Source organism: Schistocerca serialis, chromosome 5, assembly GCF_023864345.2.
Source record: "Schistocerca serialis cubense isolate TAMUIC-IGC-003099 chromosome 5, iqSchSeri2.2, whole genome shotgun sequence".
Taxonomy (NCBI): Eukaryota; Metazoa; Arthropoda; class Insecta; order Orthoptera; family Acrididae; genus Schistocerca; species Schistocerca serialis.
Window position 1 is genome coordinate 436,016,241 of NC_064642.1, and position 21,062 is coordinate 436,037,302.

At 42.0% G+C, this 21,062-nt stretch overlaps 1 protein-coding gene across 1 annotated transcript in view; it reads left to right on the plus strand.

The window, feature by feature from the left end:
• LOC126481983 (nephrin-like) overlaps nt 1-21,062 on the plus strand; it is an 881,063-nt gene that overhangs the window by 713,329 nt on the left and 146,672 nt on the right. The window contains exon 6 of the mRNA XM_050105948.1: nt 18,680-18,837. Coding sequence (XP_049961905.1) covers nt 18,680-18,837 — 158 coding nt within the window. The remainder of the gene's footprint in view (nt 1-18,679; nt 18,838-21,062) is intronic.

Below are 21,062 nucleotides of genomic sequence, written 5' to 3' on the forward strand. Positions count from 1 at the left end.
GACCCCATTCCAGTCCTCCCACGAATGAAAAATCCCTGGCAGTAGCTGGAATTGAACCAGGCACATCCGCATGGCAGTCAGCTATGGAAGCAGAAATGTATCTCAATAATATTACGAATTTTTATAAACTTTTTGTTACTTCTGAATACATTAAACAGTAATGAATGAAGAATAAATCTGATTCCAATCTGGGTAGATACTTCACATGCAGAACCTCATATCATGACCACACCAAGGTGAAACTTGGAACATATATAAGAAAAGTGGAACATTTTAGATTACGAAGTCTATCAATAAAAAGTATATGTTTCCTGTTTTTGTCATGATAATAATGTTACTTATTGGACAAACACATATTATGGGTCCTTTACAGCAAAACAGTACTACAAAGGATGGAGAAAGAAATTAGTGCTCAATTTCCGGTACAGAATTAGCTCATTAGTGACAGAGTAGAAGCACGGATTACGGAAGTACTGGGAATCAAGTTACCTTCCATTAGGAATGTGGGTGCACCCTAGGCATTAGCCGAAATCTAGGTTTGCCTTTTCTGAAAGAAAAGAATGACTGATTGATGTTCTCTATCATTTGGAAATATGGGGAATGTAACTGGTCGTTCGCGTTTAAGGGAACCATCACGGAATTGTCTTAAGTGGTTTACGAAAATCACAGAAAACCTAAATATATATGGCCGGACGAGAATCTGAACCGTCGTCCTTAGGAATGTGAGGGCATTGTGTCAAACTGCGCCGCCTCGCTCATTAAGCAGCACTGCGGTTCACTATATAGTGAAATAAAGCTCATAAAATATGAAAATATTTATATGAAAATTATCCGAAAGTAAACATGTACGAATGGCGTTAATATATTACAAATATATGTGAGGTTCAATACTTATAAGTGAATTAATTTACACTGCCTTGTAGACAAGCGAGTCACCCAGACGATGGTCGGATGTCCGAGTAACATCGTACAAATATACGCCACGGCGGTTATGTAAATGATACAGTTACAATTTTCTGTGACAGGCACATCTACATCTACATCTACATCTACATCTACATGGATACTCTGCAAATCACATTTAAGTGCCTGGCAGAGGGTTCATCGCACCACCTTCACAATTCTCTATTATTCAAATCTCGTATAGCGCGTGGAAAGAACAAAAACCTATATCTTTCCGTACGAGCTGTGATATCCCTTATTTTAGTCCGGAACTGCGCGACTGCTACGGTCGCAAGTTCGAATCCTGCCTCGGGCATGGATGTGTGTAATGTCCTTAGGTTAGTTAGGTTTAAGTAGTTCTAAGTTCCAGGGGACTGATGACCACAGATGTTAAGTCCCGTAGTGCTCAGAGCCATTTGAACCTTATTTTATTGTGATGATCGTCTCTCCCTATGTAGGTTGCTGTCAAAAAAATGTTTTCGCATTCGAATGAGAAAGTTGGTGATTGGAATTTCGTGTAAAGATACCGTCGCAACGAAAAACTCCTTTTTTTTTTAATGATGTCCAGCCCAAACCCTGTCTCATTTCTGTGAGACTCTCTCCCATATTTCGTGATAACACAAAACATGCTGCCCTTCTTTGAACTTTTTCGATGTACTTCGCAGTCCTATCTGGTAAGGATCCCACACCGCGCAGCAGTGTTCTAAAAAGAGGACGTACAAGCGTTGTGTAGGCAATCTGCTTAGTAGGTCTGTTACATTTTCCAAGTGTCCTGCCAATAAAACGCAGTCTTTGGTTAGCCTTCCCCACAACATTTTCTATGTGTTGCTTCCAGTTTAAGTTGTTCGTAATTGTAATACCTGGGTATTTAGTTCAATTTACGGCTTTTAGATTAGCCTGATTTATCGTGTAACCGAAGTTTAACGAATTCCTTTTAGCACCCATGTGGATGACCTCACACTTTTCGTTATTTAGCGCCGACTGCCAATTTTCTCACCAGTCAGACATCTTTTCTAAATTGTTTTGCAATTTGTTTTGATCTACTCATGACTTTTTTAGTCGATAACCGACAGCGTCATCGGCAACCAGCCCAATACGGCTGCTCAGATTGTCACCATTGTGCATTAGTGCTGTTCTTACTTAGTGTAATAGAATTTACCAGGCCAGGTAAGGTACGTAAGGAGTGCGAAGTGTTTCAGTAAGTTGGGTGATCACTGTGAAAGATCCGAAGATGCTGCATAAGCTTGTGACACAGCATTATCAGAACTTGACACAGTTTGAAAGGGGCTTCATTTTGTGCCTCCATTTGGGCTGCTGATCGAATTGTGCAATATTAGGATTTTTGGGCATTCAAACGTAACAGTGGCCCATGGTGAACTGTATGGGAAAGTGAGGGCAGGCACACACTTCGTCAGGGTTACCACAGGAGGTGACAGCGCACCAAGCGCATCTTAACCCCTTTATATATCCACCTGCAATGCGAGATTCCGTGTGACATTCTGTGACACGCCGAATCATTGGACTAGGGAAATAATTTTCCAGGAATAGACTGCCGTTACCACCACAAAAAAATGGCAGCATTTAGAGTGGTTCCGTGACTGAGAAGTCACATTGTCGCATTGTGTACATTGGTTCACCAGCATCCTGAATGAGCGAGGTAGCAACCTGACAGAGGGCCCAATATTTAAGTTCTTTGTAGTGGCTTAGTGGTGTTACATCGGGCGTCAGTATGTGGGGAGCTACAGGTTAAGACTTCCTGTCATGCCAGGTAGTCATTGAGGGAAAGCAGACTGCAGAGTGGTACGTCCCGGACATCCTGCATTCTCATGTGTTACTCGTCATGCGGCAGTATCGAGGCACCATTTTCCAGCTGGACAATGTGCTCGTCCACACACGCCACATGTCTCCATTAACTGTCTGCATGATGTTTAGGTAATCATGTGACCAGAAAGATCCCGAGATATGTCCCAGGTCTTGCACTACCTCGGGTGTCAACTCCGTTCCTGTGTTCGTTTCCAGGGTATCTGGGACCAGTTACAATATTTGTGTGCCAGGTTGCTTCAGGAGACGATACAACAGCTTTATGACACACTTCCGAACCGAATAAGCGCATGCATTCAGGCCAGATTAGATACAATATCTTTCCGATAAATTTGTTTGTACTACCAAGTTCTCTTTAAATTTGAGACATTTTCATATTTACTGTATTAAGATGACATACTCTCTCAACCTGCGAATGTACTTTTCATTTCCTCCACCCCACTAAGTACTTAACTATTTTTGTCAGGTCATGTGCGAGAATAAAGAAAATAAGACACAGCATCACGACGTTCACTCTACAGGAGAGGAAAAGTAAACTATCCAAAGCCACAGAAACCGCTGTATGCGTACAAAATAGTAGACTAATGAGCATTTGTAACTTAAAATAAAACCATGTCAAAAAAGAAGGGAATTCACTTACGTATAAGCAGAATGGGACCAGAAATATGTATAACTCTGTCTTTTAATGAAAATCAGTTAAGATGAGAACAAACTAACTATAAGAACTGGTGGAAGTAAAACTGTGAGGACGGGGCGTGGGTCGTGCTTTGGTACCTCAGACGGTAGTGCACTTGCCCGCGAAATGCAAAGGTCCCGAGCTCGAGTCTCGGTCCGGCACACAGTTTTATTCTGCCAGGACGTTTCTTATCAGCGCACAATCCACTGCAGACTGAAAATTTCATTCTGGTACTATAAGAAAGTTGATGCGCTTACCATGGCACGCAACCCACGAAAGCGTAAATGTTAAGTTACTCACCATACATTTCATCAACAAAAAAGGTACTATCAGCGAGTATCAGGAAATATATGCCTGATAAGAACATCTAACTGTATCAGTAATACTATTTCACACGACTCATCATTATCAATTATTATTTCTCCACTACTGGCCATTAAAATTGCTACACCATGAAGATGACGTGCTAAAGACGCGAAATTTAAACGACAGGAAGAAGATGCTGTGATATGCAAGTGATTAGCTTTTCGGAGCATTCACACAAGGTTGGCACCGGTGGCGACACCTACAACGTGCTGACATGAGGGAAGTTTCCAACCGATTTCTCATACTCAAACAGCAGTTGACCGGCGTTGCCTGGTGATACGTCGTTGTAATGCCTCGTGTAAGGAGGAGAAGTGCGTACCATCACGTTACCGACTTTGATAAAGATCGGATTGTAGCATGTCGCGAATGCGGTTTATCGTATCGCGACATTGCTGCTCGCGTTGGTCGAGGTCCAATGATTGTTAGTAGAATATGGAATCGGTGGGTTCAGGAGGGTGATACGGAACGCCGTGATGGATCTCAATGGTCTCATATCACTAGCAGTCGAGGAAACAGGCATCTTATTCGCGTGGCTGTAACGGATCGTGCAGCCACGTCTCGATCCCTGAGTCATTATATGGGGACGTTTGGAAGACAACAACCATCTGCACGAACAGTTCGACGATGCATGCAGCAGCATGGACTGTCAGCTCGGAGACCATGGCTGCAGTTACCCTTGACGCTGCATTACAGACAGGAGCGCCTGCCATCGTGTACTCAACGACGAACCTGGGAGCGTGAATGGCAAAACGTAATTTTTTTCCCATGAATCCACGTTGTGTTTACAGCTTCATGATGGTCGCATCCATGTTTGGCGACATCGCGGTGAACGCACATTGGAAGCGTGTATTCGTCATCACCATACTGGCGTATCTCCCGGCGTCATGGTATGGGGTGCCATTGGTTACACGTCTCGCTCACCTCTTGTTGGCACTGACGGTATTGTGAAGAGTGGACGCTACATTTCAGATGTGTTATGACCCGTGGCTCTATCCTTCATTCGATCACTTCGAAACTCTACATTTCAGCAGGATAATGCACGACCGCATGTTGCAAGTCCTGTACGGGCCTTTCTGGATACGGAAAATGTTCGACTGCTGCCCTGGCCAGCATATTCTCCAGATCTCTCACCATCTGAAAACGTCTGGTCAATGGTGGCCGAGCAACTGGCTCGTCACAATTCGCCAGTCAGTAGTCTTGGTGAACTGTGGTATCGTGTTGAAGCTGCATGGGCAGCTGTGCCTGTACACGCCATCCAAGCTCTGTTTGACTCAATGCACAGGCGTATGAAGGCCGTTATTACGGCCAGTGGTGGTTGTTCTGGGTATCGATTTCTCAGGATCTATGCACCCAAATTGCGTGAAAATGTAATCACATTTCTGTTCTAGTATAATATTTTTGTCCAATGAATACCCGTTTATCATCTGCATTTCTTCTTGGTGTAGGAATTGTAATGACCAGTAGCGTATATTTCTTTCCTTGAACCTTGCAAAGGAAATAACATGTAAAGTTGGAGGAGTCCTATGTGGAATCTGTGTCCTGGTTAAAGCTCCAGGCTACATATGGATGCTGGATAGAAATGATGTTTCTACGACAACGAACACTTTTTGCACTTCTGGTTACTGTAAAATTTGACTATGCTATCATATTTAAGAAACTGAATTTTGTTGTGTTGAATTTGAAAAGATCGAATTCCAGTCTCTTGCCAGTGTGTGGGTTCGTAGGAAATATCCAGGTATGATGGCAGAAATGACCAGTCTTTGGAGATTCAATGAATCTGGAGAATGAAACTAGTGTCTCAACAATCGAAAGCAACAACACAAAATGTCTTTTATTCAGTACCACACGTCGTCAGCATGTAATTTCGATTACGTGCAAATTTACTGTCACTTCAAGTTAGTATGCCCCTGCTGATGCTAAATTTCAGTTATTTCTCCCCTCTGTTGAGGTCACGAAATGTTCTAACCACTAGTCACTCCCTCGCTGTTCTCAAGTTTAGTAGACCGAGGTACGTTAAAGACTAAATTCATACGCACAAATTACGGTACTACTTTCTCATAACTATATCTAAAAGTAAAAATGTAAAATTAAATTATTTGAAAATGTCTTTGTTGAAGGAAGATTACTGGGCAGTTACTGAAAACGAGCGAAATCGCAGAATGCGAGAGACGGCTCACGGATCACAGTATGTGTTTAAATGAGAATAGTCACTGTTCAAAGGGTTCCACGTACACTACAGTCCTTTGTTCGCGGTATACCAATATTCCGCCTCCTGTAGTCTTGGCTAGCGGAAGTCTTTACTGGACGTCAGCACGTGAAACCAAAAACAAATAAGAGCGCTCACACAGTGACCCGTAGACCAAAGGCTGCGGAGCACAGAAAGCAAATAAGCATTACAGCTTCGGCCCCGTACAATATAAATGTAGAGTGAGTAATGTGTGAATACATCACAGATGTGTAAAAAGACTTTCTAAGAACTCCTTTAGGAATCTGAGTCAGTCATAACAGAAGCCGAGTGATTTAAATATTGTCTCATTTAGAACTGGGTTCTCTTGCAAGGAAGGAAAAGATTCACAAAGGGCAAGGTGAGGGTGTTTTCACGCGCTCTCATTTTAATTTTGAAGAATTAATGAAAACTGTAAGAGATAATTATTATTATTACTATTAGTTTGTACACAGGGTGTCCCACAGCAGGTGAGGATTATAAAAAGGTCGTATTCTTAACCACCAATAGCTCCTGATAAATAAAACTTCATTGTGCATTGTTTTCAGTCATATGATGATCTTTTAACAACGACTGATTATTTAAAACAGTCTACATGATAACTTTCTCACTATAGCGTGAAACTGAATAACTATTCTGTGTGACTGCTAACATTAGTAAAATGCAGCAGTCAGCAGTAAAATGCACTGCCATATTCAGATTACACGTTATTAGGTGCTGTGCTCTCTGCATATTGATCATTGAGACAAAAACAAAGGTAAGTATACTGGGAATAATGAGTGGTCTAGACTTGTTTACTTTTATAAGACGCTGTCCCGTGAAACAGGAAATATGAAATAACAAAAAGGGAGAGTATTTAATGACTCACCAAAGTAGTACGTTCCGTGAAACTGCTCATTAAACGACCCTAATGGTCTCTTTCTATCGCGTGGCAAATACATTTTATTGGATTCAAGCGAATTGCACGGAACTAATTTCACAAGACAGCTGTCGTCGTGAGACTAGTGTAACAGACCCATACCGATTGGTAGCCTGTCTATTGACAGAGGTCACACTATCACAGCCAGTAAATACAGCCATCAGTAACCGTCAAGCACAAGACAAAGTTACTGGTGTTGACCCATTAATTATTCTAGAAGGTCGAGAGACGCAAGCATGTCTCGTAATCAGGATGGTACAACTAAGTGTAGAGGTTATTGTTCATGCTAATGTGAATATAAAGACGGTAGCTCTTGCTATTTCTGACAGATTTCCCACTCAAAGCATTTCGACCACGTCTGTCGTTTGAAGTGTACAACATCCTGCATCAAAGCACCATCAGAACGAAACGCGAGTGCTGCTAGTTCAGATAACGTTTAAGGGCGTTGTACATGAGCCCAAATTCCAATTCTGACAAGAACTGTGAAAGACACATTTTTGGCAGAGCTCATTTTATTGTATCTCAAGGTATTCACTTTTAAAATTTATACATTTTTCGCATGTTGCTAACAATTTTGAGAAGATTTTCGCAGTCTGATATTGATACCTTAAAAACTGGTTTTTGGGTAGACTCAACAGTTTCCTGAGGTGGTGCAAATCACTGCCCACGCATTTTATGTTTGAGACGAAAGGGGAGCTGAATGCGGGGAACGAAATTGTATTTATTGTTTTCTTCGTGTAATAATCAATTGTTTAACGTGCTCGTAACAGGTAACATTGTCCAACTGTAGAATGATGCGACCTTTTAGGCTCTTTTTCCTTCTTCAATGGATGAGTTTTCGCAAAGAACTGTTCTTCTAAAGCAGTAATCGCGACACGTACATTTCACTCAAAGAAGCAAGCACTTTGGAAGTGCTTCGCGAACAAAACAATTTGTTGGTTTTGGTTGATTGTGGAACACGCAAACAGTTCTCTGCCACTTAGTTTTCGGACCGTACATATATACACACTATAGAAAGTATCCGCATACATGTAATGCAGAGTCGACCACTAGGTGTCACCATAGGCCAACCCACAACTTTAAAAGGATACAGGGAGTATTGTATTGTCACTAGAGAAGCTCAGTCACTTCGAACTTTGGGTAATCTTGGATGCCACATGACTAACAGATCCATCAGGCATATTTCAACCCTTCTAAAAGTACACAGGTCCAATTTTGCGTGATGTCATTGTCAAGTGGAAACGCGAAGGAGCAACCAGAACTAAACCAAAACTATAAGACTTCACGTACAGACGGACAGGAACAATCGAGCATTGCGGAAGGTGGTCGTAAAAATACTATGAAATCAGAGGAAGGAATCATTTGTGAGGTCGAAATTGCTACCATTAGTGGAGCTAGCATAATGACTTTACGTAGGGTTTTGCAAACGATAGGGCACAAAGATCGAGCAGCTCCACATTAGCTACCCATTTCTGTAGTCAGTGATAAGCGATGCTGGACGTGATGTAAAGAGCGATGAATGGAAAGGACAGATTTGGTGTGATGTATCAGGCCTATGGCAGTCCCATAGGAGGGTTTGCGTTTGTCGAATTCCTGGAGAATGTTACCTGGCCCTTGTGTTACACATGCCGTCTCCTTCATGGATGACCTACAGTTTCCCAGGTACTTCCAATAAAACTGTGCGTATTAGCCGCACATCTGCGACTTAGTACCATTTTCACGCCCGGTGATGGTGCCATTGACGAAATCGGAGGAGCTTTAAGGGAGAGTTACCTGGCGGGTTTCGCTGCAGCAAGGGGGTTGGTGACCGCTAGACACGTAGACTGTAGGAGGTTTCGAAGGTACTTCTCTGGCCAGCATCACAGAGATGGTTTTGGAAATTCGCCAGTACGTACCTTGATTTAAAAGAGTAATGTGCAAGTGGTAATGTCTTTTAACTGTGACTTGATTTACCGAGTGTAATTTCAACAGCGCATAACTCAGAGAATACTGTTTCTGTGTAGAGGTGTTTTTCGTGGTTATGGTGTGGGCTGCTTATTGTGTTTAAGGAAACGCTCAATGCGGATGTAAATGAACACTTTTTATATCGTTGTCTCCTGCGTTCAGTAAGTATTTGTATCAGCATGACAATGCATGCTGTAATAAAACAGCTTCTGTAAAGCAATTGTTTGTGGACAGTAACATTCTTCAAATGGACTGGTCTGCCCATTCCAGTTTTGGAGCCGGATAGTACCTTCGGAATGAGTTCGAACCTCGAGTTCGCTCTAGTTCACAGTGTCCAGCAACACAACTTTCTCTGGTTCCGGATCTTGAGGAAGAATCTGCTGCCACTCCTTCGCAGTCATTCAGACCCCTCACTGAAAGTGTCCGTAGCAGAGATCAAGCCGTCACGAAAGCGAGGGTGGATTACCCCGTATTAATGTTCGCCGATAGATATCCCAATACTTTTAATCAATTAGTGTATGTGTTAGCTCCTCGGCTTCAATGTGATAATCTGGATTTCCTCCTCCTCAGTCAAAAGTTTAGAGCATTTTATTACACCGGTTCGCACAAGCCAGTTACTGAGCCTCGGTCAAATCGCGTGGAATTCACGGAGAAGAGAACTTTTTCGCAGCTAACTGTTCGAGTAAAACCGGAATATCTGCCGTCTTCGAACGTCTAAGGAAGCTTCTGTCTCTCGTTAATTCAAATGATGATCTTCTTTTACAATGTGTCGCACGGCGCCGATGGTTTCTTGGGAACGTAAGCGTGTTTGGTCCACCTTCACGAAATTCATCACTAACGGAAGCAGGACTACGACGAAATTTAGAGACCAACTGCGGGCAAACTTTCCTGATTACCAATTTCGAAGAAAGCGATTCGAAACTTTGTTGTTGAGTTTGGTGTTTACAAAAATAGTAAAACGACACTCCAGCGACAATTTCCAAAGGAAATTTCCATTTTTTGCATAACATTGTTCGTTCAAACGCATGTTGTAAATGCAAAGCTCTGTCAGTTTCTGAGTTGTCAGTATTTTAGCAAGAACAAATGAAGAGTGAAAATGTCGAACGTTCTAACTGACATCCCACTACAATGTTTCATGCCTGTAGTTTATTATAAGTGACATATGATGGAGAAGATGTTTCAGACATTCTTTGCTATATGCCGCAGTGCTTCGCTCTACAAGCGCAAGCCCATCGTGCGCCAAGATCTCCTCAGTTCAGGTAACGGACAGTATGTGTGATAAGCAGAGTACATGTAAACTTTTGCGTGTATCAATAAAACATCTTTGTAATCTCTTTACACAGAATACTCTGTGGCACTACCCCTTACTTGGCTTGCAATATCCGCGAATTCCTCGCCCAGAGCAATGTGCCGAGCGACTAGGAAAACGCGCAGTGTATAGTGTATATTGTAAGAAAGGTTAAACAAAGTACCTGAGTTATTACACACCAATATCCTTAACATCGGTTTCTTCAGAATTCTTGAACGTATTCTTCCTTGGGACGTAAAGGCTCCTGTCCAGAAATCATCAAGAATTTAGAAACCATCGCACGAGCGAAACTCAGCTTGCCTTTTCCTCTCACGATACCCTGCGAATCATGGATCATGGAAACCGACAGATTCCTTATTCCTAATTTCCCGGAAAAGTTTTACTGAAGTTTGTTTACGAAAGTTCCAGCATGCGGAATAGGGAGCCCGATATATGAGAGGCTCGAAGACTTTAAAGTAATACAACTCAGTACGTTGTCCTCTACCGCGAGTGTTATGTTGAAACCAGGGTATCGTTAGGAGTCCCAGGGAAGTGTGACAGGACCGCTCTTATTTGGTAGGTTCATAAATGACCTGACGGACAGGATGAGCAGAAATTTACAACAGTTTGCTGATGACTCGGTCGAGTACAGGAAGATTTCGTCGTTGAATGGTTGTGGGAGGCTACCAGATAGGTAGCATTTCTAGCTTGTGTGATAAATTGCATCTTATCCTTATCATAGATGAATGTATGTTTAGTCTGATGAGTAGGGAAAACAATACTGTAATGTTAGAATACAGCATTAGTAGAATTAGCCGGCCGGAGTGGCCTAGCGGTTCTAGGCACTACACATTGGAACCGCGCGACCGCTACGGTCGCAGGTTCGAATCCTGCCACGCGCACGGATGTGTGTGATGTCCTTAGGTTAGTTAGGTTTAAGTAGTTCTAAGTTCTAGGGGATATGACCTCAGCTGTTAAGTCTCATAGTGCTCAGAGCCTTTTAAACCATTTAGTAGTATGGTGCTTGAAAGTCACCTCGATTAAGTATCCAGGAGTGACGTTGCAAAGCGATATAAAATGAAATTAGAGCGTCATATTGTTAGTAGAGAAGTCGAGAGAAGTCGAATGCTCCGTTTCCTTTTGGACCAAAATGATAGGTGGAGCGAGAACTGGGTGTTAAAAAGGGAGACTGACACTTTCGAGTATTTATCAACAACGAGCTACTTACAAACTCTTAAAATATTAACCGTCAGTGTTAAGTAGACTCTTCTCAGCTTTTTGTCCAAAGGACGAACTAAGGAAATGTAAAATTAAAATAGTTTACAAGGATCTTCCATTCCAAACTACAACTGATTCCGTTAAGTTTTCGAGTTTCTAGAAAGTCCCTGCTTAGGAATGGGTAGGTTTGAGGGATGAAACAGTGAAGGCAGCAGAGGATCAAGTGGGTACAAAGACGAGGGCTAGTAGAAATCCTTGGGTAACAGAAGATGTATTGAACTTAAATGATGGAAGGAGAAAATATAAACATGCAGTAAATTAAGCACCCTAAAAGGAATACAAACGTCTCAAAAATGAGATCGACAGGAAATGCAAAATGGCTAAGCAGGGATGACTACAGGACAAAAGTAAGGATATAGAGGCATGTCTCACTAGGGCTAATATAGATAGATACTGCCTACAGGAAAATTAAAGAGACCTTTGGAGAAAACAGAACCACTTGTATAAATATCAAGAGCTCAGATGGAAATCCAGTTCCAAGCAAAGAAGTGAAGGTAGAAAGTTGGAAGGAGTATACAGAGGGACTATACAAGGGCGATGTACTTGAGGGCAATATTATGGAGATGGAAGAGGGCGTAGATGAAGATGATATGGGAGATATGATACTGCGTGAAGAGTTTGACAGATCACTGAAAGACCTAAGTCGAAACAACGCCCCGAGAGTAGACAACATTACGTTAGAATTACTGATAGCCTTTGGGGAGCCAGCCCTGACAATACTCTACCATCTCGTGAGCAAGATGTATGAGACAGGAGAAATACGCTCAGACTTCAAGAAGAATATAATAATTCTAAACCGAAAGAAAGCAGGTGTTGACATATGTGAAAATACGGAACTATCAGTTTAATAAGTCATGGCTGCAAAAAACTAACGCAAATTCTTTACAGACGAATGGAAAAACACGTAGAAGAATACCTCGGGAAGGATCAATTTGGATTACGTAGAAATATTGGAACATGTGAGGCCATACTGACCCTACTACTTATCTTAGAAGACAGATTAAGGAAAGGCAAACCTACGTTTCTAGCATTTGTAGGCTTAGAGAAAGCTTTCGACAATGTTGACTGGAATACTCTCTTTCATATTCTGAAGGTGGCAACAGTCATATATAGGGAGCGAAAGGCTATTTACAATTTGTACAGAAACTAGGTGGCAGTTATAAGAGTCGACGGACATGAAAGGGAAGCAGTGGTTGGGAAGGGAGTGAGACAGAGTTGTAGCCTGTCCCCGATGTTATTCAATCTGTATACTGAGCAAGCAGTAAAGGAAACAAAAGAAAAATTCGGAGTAGGTATTAAAATTCATGGAGAAGAAATAAAAACTTTGAGGTTCACAGACGACATTTTAATTCTCTCAGAGACAGCAAAGGACTTGGAAGATCAGTTGAACGGAATGGACAGTATCTTAAAAGGAGGATATAACATGAAAATCATCAAAAGCAAAACGAGGATAATGGAATGTAGTCGAATAAAAATTGGTTGATGCTGAGGGAATTCGATTAGGAAATGCGGCACTTAAGGTAGTAAAGGGATTTTGCTATTTTGGGAGCAAAATAACTGATGATGGTCGAAATAGAGAGGATATAAAATGTAGACTGGCAATGGCAAGGAAAGAGTTTCTGAAGAAGAGAAATTTATTAACATCGACTATAGATTTAAGTGTCAGGAAATCGTTTTTGAAAGTATTTGTATGGAGTGTAGCCATGTACGGAAGTGAAACATGGATAAATTGTTTGGGCAAGAAGAGAATAGAAACTTTCGAAATGTGGTGCTACAGGAGAATGCTGAAGATTAGATGGGTAGATCACATAACTAATGAGGAGGTATTGAATAGAATTGGGGAGAAGAGGAGTTTGTGGTACAATTTGACTAGAAAAAGGTATCGGTTAGTAGGAGATGATCTGAGCCATCAATCGATCACCAATTTAGTATTTGAGAAATCCTGAAAGGTCACTGTTGGATTCCTTTTATGTTAATTTCTTAAATATGTGGTCATTTACAGCATAAATTCCTCTTCTAAATTTACTGTGGTTGTTCTGACTATCTGGGAGGAGACTGAGTAGTGGAACTTGTTACTTTTACACATAAACAAGAACGATCTGTCACACTACTACACTTTAAAACACAGTTTATATGTAATTCATGTCACACAGTCTCATACGGAACCTACATATGCTTTCTTTTATATACTGTATATGATAAGATACTGTCATCCCCCTTCCCTTCTGTGTGAGAGGATGAATGAGCATTGTATTTCTAGTTGCATACTTGATGGTAGCAGACAAGCCTGTCTGCTAGAGAACAGTAGGACCAACGTCGGTACAGTTAGCTACGCTTTCTAGAAGCAAAGAGGTTTCTATTCTTAGTATGGTCCTGTCCGTCCCTTGTCATGTTGGTATAGGGAGCTGCCTCTTTGGTCACTTCCGTTTGTATTTGTGAAGCACGCTCGGTAGGAGCCCAGTTCAGTCGGTCCCCGGCCAGCATCTGAAGTGGTAAAATCTCCGGCTAAGCGCGTGTCTGCTAAGTCCGTAGGACAATGGATTTCTTAAGTTCAGCCTAACTCAAAATTTAATCACCTTTCTTTCAGGTTTAGCTCTAAAATATCTAATGTTATCTTAAATTGCAACGCAGTGTATTTCGAGTGAGAAGTTCAGAATATCTTCCACTAGTTGCTTTGTCACTACTTTGTGAGTAAAGTGGAACCACGTTTTGATCGGTAACTCTAACTAAGATCATCAATCTTAAATGCGAATGAGCATGAGATTATAACGTCTCGTCTTGACAATATTTTTCAATGTAGCAACTTTTCTTTATGTTCAACCCACGTGGGGTGTACTTTGTGAGACCAGTACCACGTGCTTATACAATTGTTTGACCCATCAGGTTAATAGTAAGACGATAGTAACGAGTTCGAGGTTTTTCTTTTGTAAATTGCTTTTCGATCTAATTTATTTTAATTATCAAAATTATTGTGGAGTACACTCTTTGTGTAAACCAAGATGACCACGTGAAGCATGTGGTGTAATCATCAAAGTAGCCCTCAGCTAATCTTTTCGGGAAGATTTCACAGGAAGTTAGTATGAATTTAGTATACCAGAGTGTGCTAATTACATGACGGGCAGGATTGCGCAATGAACGTAACTTCTTTGGGCGAAAATTGAATCGGTTGGTTGTGGTTAATTTCCTCTTGCATATGTTTCAACGTTCTTCGTGTGTTGTTTTATGAATGCAGTGTTGTATGCAATCTCCCAATCTCGGCTCCATATTTGATGTGTTCTGTAAGATTACAAACTCACATTTTCTCAATCCTAAATAAGGCACCAGTTTAGTTATGAATCAGGTTTAATATGCTGAAATTTTAATGATCAATGTTAAAATAAATTTCCAAATATAAACTGATTTATTTCTTTTTATTTAAATTCTCTTATATATATATCTCCCGGTTGTCGTATGTCGTATGACGATTAAAAGATTATAATTAATGTTAGTCTGGTTGGGAATTTGGTAAGCTAGACTGGATATCTGGTGAAACAGTTGCTCAGCAATGCAAGGTTAACTTCCCCAGGCAGCTCACAGCTTTTAACCCGCTTTTATTGTCTATCAGCACCGCTTTCATAACAAATTAAAGCAACAACATTACACTGCGAAGAGGGTAAAAATCGGAGAGGGAGACCAAGAGATGAATTACACAGAGCAGATTCAGAACGATGTGGGTTGCAGTAGGTACTGGGAAACGAAGAAGCTTGAACAAGATATAGTAGCATGGAGAGCTGCATCAAACCACTCTCTGGACTGAAGGCCACAACAACAGCAATAACAGGAGAACACAAAAACAACCATGTTCATTTCAATAAATTCAGTCAATACAACAGAGTGCTTGCTCTCTACATGCATGAATGAGTTCTGTAAACAATGACATATTAATTAAACTCAAGAATTTAATAACACTATTCACACACCTTGGACACAAGGGCGACATGTACTTTTAGCAATACTTAATCAACTAACAGTGGCAATAATTAAAATCTTTCGATAAAATACCTAAAGCTTAACAATCAGTAAAGTATTTTTAATGGTGAAAGCTCGACCAACATAATGGAGACGCCGCAGTCACTTACAGAGCCGGTAATATTAACAGCTGTCACTCGTCATACAGCGGCAAATGGCGTTAGATTTATTCTTTTGATAACAATTACCGGACATGCAAGGCCCATCGAAGAACATCATATATTGGACACATTCCTTCAGGTAATTAGAAAACAACCATACTTAGTTCCTGGAAACCGATAACATTAACAGCTGTTAGCCACAGGAAGCTACCAAAGTCACAAGACAGTTGCGGTACCATGATTGACGAGAATAACCTCTTTCTTAAGTTAATTTCCGTTAGCAATAACACGGCTGTCTCACGTCGTAAGTTAATCAGTCGCGTAACATCACGACTTTTGCTTAATGTCCAACGTGCATCAGTACACAATGTTCAATTAGAAGTCACTGAATGCTAATAGTTACCTGTTCAGTAACTTTCCATTTAATTTAGGTGTAGGACGCCTTTAGTAAACTCAGAAACAAGTTTGTCTGCACATCTGCTTGGTGCGCTTATCAGTGCAATCTGAACTTTCGGATTCACGGTGCTCCTGCCACACACAAAATACTACACGCGGCATCATCCCACCAAAGCGTGTCCTGTGGTATTCATAATACTCAATATGACTATGACGGAATGAGAAATGATCTGGGCTAGCACAAGAATGACACCTGGTATTAATACAGTCATTTCAGTGGTTCAGTCATAAGAGCTCCAAGGCAATAGTGTTAAAAGTGGTATAATTTGTGCATAGCTAGTGTACCCCATGACTTGAGCTACCGGAAATGCAGACCAGCCTTGAACACAGCAGAATTATATGGCGTAGGAACACACAGGTTGACGTACCGCATCAGTCCTTTCCTGGGTGTAGGTCTGTCGCCATAATATTTCCGTAAGAAAGTTCAATGATCTCTGCATCCAACTACAGTTATAAGACATCTACTCTTCCAGATTAGATTATTAAATCCAGGTAAGGACTGGCGTATTCCTAAAACCATATCTGTGCCGTTAGCCAGACAAGTGACCTCGAAACCTCCAATATTGCTCCATATCTAGCGGTCACAAGCCGTCTTGCCGCACCGAGACTGCTTAGGGCTGCTCTGATTTCGGTCAGCAATGCCGCCATCGCCGGGCCTGAGCAAGCTCTAAGTCTAGATATGCCACTTATCGACAAATTTTTATTGGAAGAATCTAGGTAACTGTAGCTCATATATAAGGAGATGGCGTGCTTAACACTACTGCCACCCACTCCTGAGGACCGCTCGAATTTTGTGTTACGACCTGGTAGAACTGGAGCTTGATACCAAAATTATTTAGAGGGGTGTTGCTAGATCTGTTACCGATGGTTCGATCAACAAGCAGGTACCACAGAGATCCTCTGTAAACTCAGATGGGATTACCTGGGTAGTGTCGACGTTCTTTACGCGTATTGCAGTTCAGGAAGTTTGGAGAACCGGTTTTTGAGGCCGAGTAAAGAATGACTCTACTACCACCAATGTACATTTCGCGTAAAGACCACGAAGACAGGACGGCAGAAAAAAGAGCACTTACTGAGGCTTATGGACAGTCGTTCTTTCCTCGTTCTATTTGCGAGTGGAACAGGGAAGGAAATGACTAGTACGTATTACTCTCCTCACTGCGGAGGATGTTTGTAGGTGTGAATTTGATGGAAGGAAGTTTTGACACTATAGAGAAAGAAAGTAAGCAAAGCCCTTATTCGGCAAGATTTACACATGACTGTTGATTCAGGTACGGCAATAAACACATCCAATGTGGTTCAAATGCACACAACTGACTTCTTTGATTTTAAAGATGGTGCTGAAGCATTGTTGTCAATCCTAGCGTGAAAGATCTCAAAATTCAGTATGATCAAAGTGTCTCATACACATAAAATAGCTATCAAAATTGGTTACTCGGAAATAGAAGAATGAGAAGATGTCACTGTACTCAATGGCAGATAGACAATGACTGATGTACCCCCCACCATACTTCATCTGAAACATTAGCCACGATTATCAATGGCAAAACAGAAAAACCTCTTCGTGATGTTGCCCTTTCTTCCACAATGACAAAGGGAGTTTTACTGTAAACATTGCAACATCTGATCTTAAAAATAGAGTTGTAGAACTAGAGACGTAGAGATCTCCTTCATAAATTTAATTATTATCTTGTAAGAAATGTAATAAAACGTCTGAGAAATTGTTTTCATTGACCTGAGATCTACTAGCTAAACATTACTGCAGCACTTCCGTACTTTTATTTCTCAAGCAAAACGTAATACCTCGTTATTAATGGATTTTGAAACGAAAACTTCGTTATTGGCACTCAGAAGCAGTTCTTTTCATGACATGCATTAACAATGTACTTAAGAAATTACTTATTTTCTGATATGAAACTTCCTGAAAGATTAAAACTGTGTGCCGGACCGAGACTGGAACTCGGGACCTTTGCCTTTTCCATTCCCGGCGAAGTCAGGAATTTTCTCTGCCTCGTGATGACTGGGTGTTGTGTGCTGTCCTTAGGTTAGTTAGGTCTAAGTAGTTCTAAGTTCTAGGGGACTGATGACCATAGACGTTAAGTCCCATAGTGCTCAGAGCGATTTGAACCATTTTTGAACCTTTGCCTTTCGTGGGCAAGTGCTCTACCATCTGACCTACCCAAGCACGACTCACGCCCCGTCCTCACAGCTTTACTTCTGCCAGTATCTCGTCTGGATACTTGTATTCTAATTGGCGCCATTACCTTTTCTAGTGATGAGGTTAAGCAACCTCATTCTGTAGTAACAGAATATGTTCTCAATTTTTGCACACAAATAACTAATCTAGAGAATGAGATACATTGTCATTCGATTCTCCTGAGGAATGTGAGTTTTCTCACTTTGACTGTGTTAATTTTTGCTCTTCATATGAGAAATTTTAAGTGACTAGTGATGTCACAAGCCAATAGCGCAACCTAGTGTTCTCTTGCAACTACAAAGGAACGGAAGACATCAGCAGTACACAGACGATGCGAAACAGGTTTCTCGAATTTGGTACGCGTGTTAAGGCTTGATGTAACTCTGTCCAGGGGACGTGGGACGTGTTGCCTGAGCTCAGCTCTGGCACGCACGGTGACCCGGCTGGTGTGTGTTGCAGTGGCGCCGCTGGAAGCGCGCGTGCTCAGCTCGGACCAGGAGCTGTCGGCGGGGCGGCGCTGCAGCTTCACCTGCCAGACCACCGGGTCCCGGCCGCCCGCGATCGTCACCTGGTGGCTCGACGGCCACCTGCAGCCCAACGCCTCCGTCTCCCAGCAGGTGAGCTGTACACTCAGGCATGCCGCAGCATTACAACGCGTAACGGAACACAGTGCCACTTTTCCCTCCTAATTCTTTTGTGCCCATCTTCATTACCCTTTCTAAGACCACCACAGCTATATCTAGTTTATTTTGCCTGTATACAGTAGTGCCTCTCTGTAGTGTTACTGTGCTACGCCGACAAAAATTGGAAGCATTATACCATGAAGCACAGTGCCACGCCTTCACTCCTAATTATTTTGTGTTTATGCCCATTATCCTTTCTAACACCACCACAGGTACCTCTAGTTTTCTTTCCCTCAACAAAGTAGTCCTTTCGTGTGGTGTTACTATTGTACACTGACAGAAACGGGGCGCATTATACCAGGAAGCACCGACATACAGAATTCCGCAAACCGGTCTCAACGCATTGTGCCGTGAGATACAAACTGAGAATCGGAAACCGTGTCCGGAAACGCCATCCAACGACCCAAGTTAGAGGTGCCCACGCCTGCCACTGGGTCACCCGTTCGGCAGGAGACGTGACTTCGTACGCCGACGCTTCGGGCATAGAGGTGTGATGTCCTTAGGTTAGTTAGGTGTAAGTAGTTCTCGCAGTGTTGTCTGTTGTTCACTGATCACGAATGATCGTCACGATCGCCAATGGAGAAGACGGAACTAGCTGATGCCTAGACAGGCCTTGTCTTCAATGAATACGATTCCCTGCTGCATTGATGGATGTTGATTTCGGATGGAGGTCTCGATCCGCAGTTTATTTTTCTCCTTTATATCAAAAAACGCTGAAGGTTTTGGAGGGTTCCACAAGGAACATAAACTTCGGATGGAAACCTGAGTCCGAAACTGTCATCACATTATAGGAGACTACACAGCAGCTAGCTCCATTTCCTCCACTGGCGATCGTGGCAATTAGTCGCAATCGCTGGGCAACAAACAGTATTTCGAGACGTACCGCCTATGATCCCTCAGCGTAAAAGCCACGATTGTTCGCGAAGGGGGCCTACCGGCAGTCACTGGCGCTTATAACTTCAACGCTCTGTAGCGTCGTTCCATGAAATTTCCGGACACGAGTTCCAACCTTGGATTTGTTTCTCGTGACATCCTCTACAACACCTCGAAGTTTGTCGTTATCGTTTTGTAACACCCTGTGTGTCAAAATTTCGAGAGGTGTTCATACTTCACATTAAGTGGTTAAACTTTCATTCCATTAATAACTAATGCCTGTCAACAGCATCGCTGTGAGGTGTGAGGCCTGCCACGGTGGCCGAGCGGTTCTAGGCGCTTCAGTCCAGCACCGCGCGACTGCTACGGTCGCAGGTTCGAATCCTGCTTCGGGCATAGAGGTGTGATGTCCTTAGGTTAGTTAGGTGTAAGTAGTTCTAAGTTCTAGGGGACTGATGAGCTCAGATGTTACGTCCCATAGTGCTTTTTTAGGTGTGAGCCATACGCATTAGCTATACAGACACGAAATCATTCTTCTGTTCTTAGTGGCATGGAAGTAAACGACCATCTGATGACATTGTAATCCTGAGTGAAAGTGAAGAAGAATTGCATTATAATCTGAGTAGAATGGTCTAGTGAGTACAGAATATAGATTGAGAGTAAATGTAAGACCAATGTAATGAGAAATACATAAACGAGAACAGCGAGAAATGTAACATCGGGATTGATTGTCAAGAAGTAGATAAATTTAAGGAACTCTATTACCTAGGCAGCCAAATAACCAATGACGGACGGAGCAAGGAGGATATCAAAAGCTGAATAACACTGGCAAACAGGAGCATTATTGATGGCCAAGAGAAGTATACTAGTTTCAAACTTAGGCCTTAATTTGAAGAAGAAACTTCATTGAATGTACGTTTGGAGCACAGCATTGCATGGTAGTGAAATATGGACTGTAGAAGAAACCGGAAGGAAGAGAATCGATAAATGGTTCAAATGGCTCTGAGCACTATGGGACTTAACATCTGAGGTCATCACTCCCCTAGTACTTAGAATTACTTAAACCTAACTAATCTAATGACATCACTCACATCCATGCCCGAAGCAGGATTCGAACCTGCGACCGTAGCAGTCGCGCGGTTCCGGACTGAAGCACCTAGAACCGCTTGGTCACCGCGGCCTGCGATAATCGGTAAATTTGAGTTGTAGTGCTACAGACGAATTTTGAAAATTAGGTGGACTGGTAAAATAATGAATGAGGAGGGTTTGAACAGAATCGGAGAGGA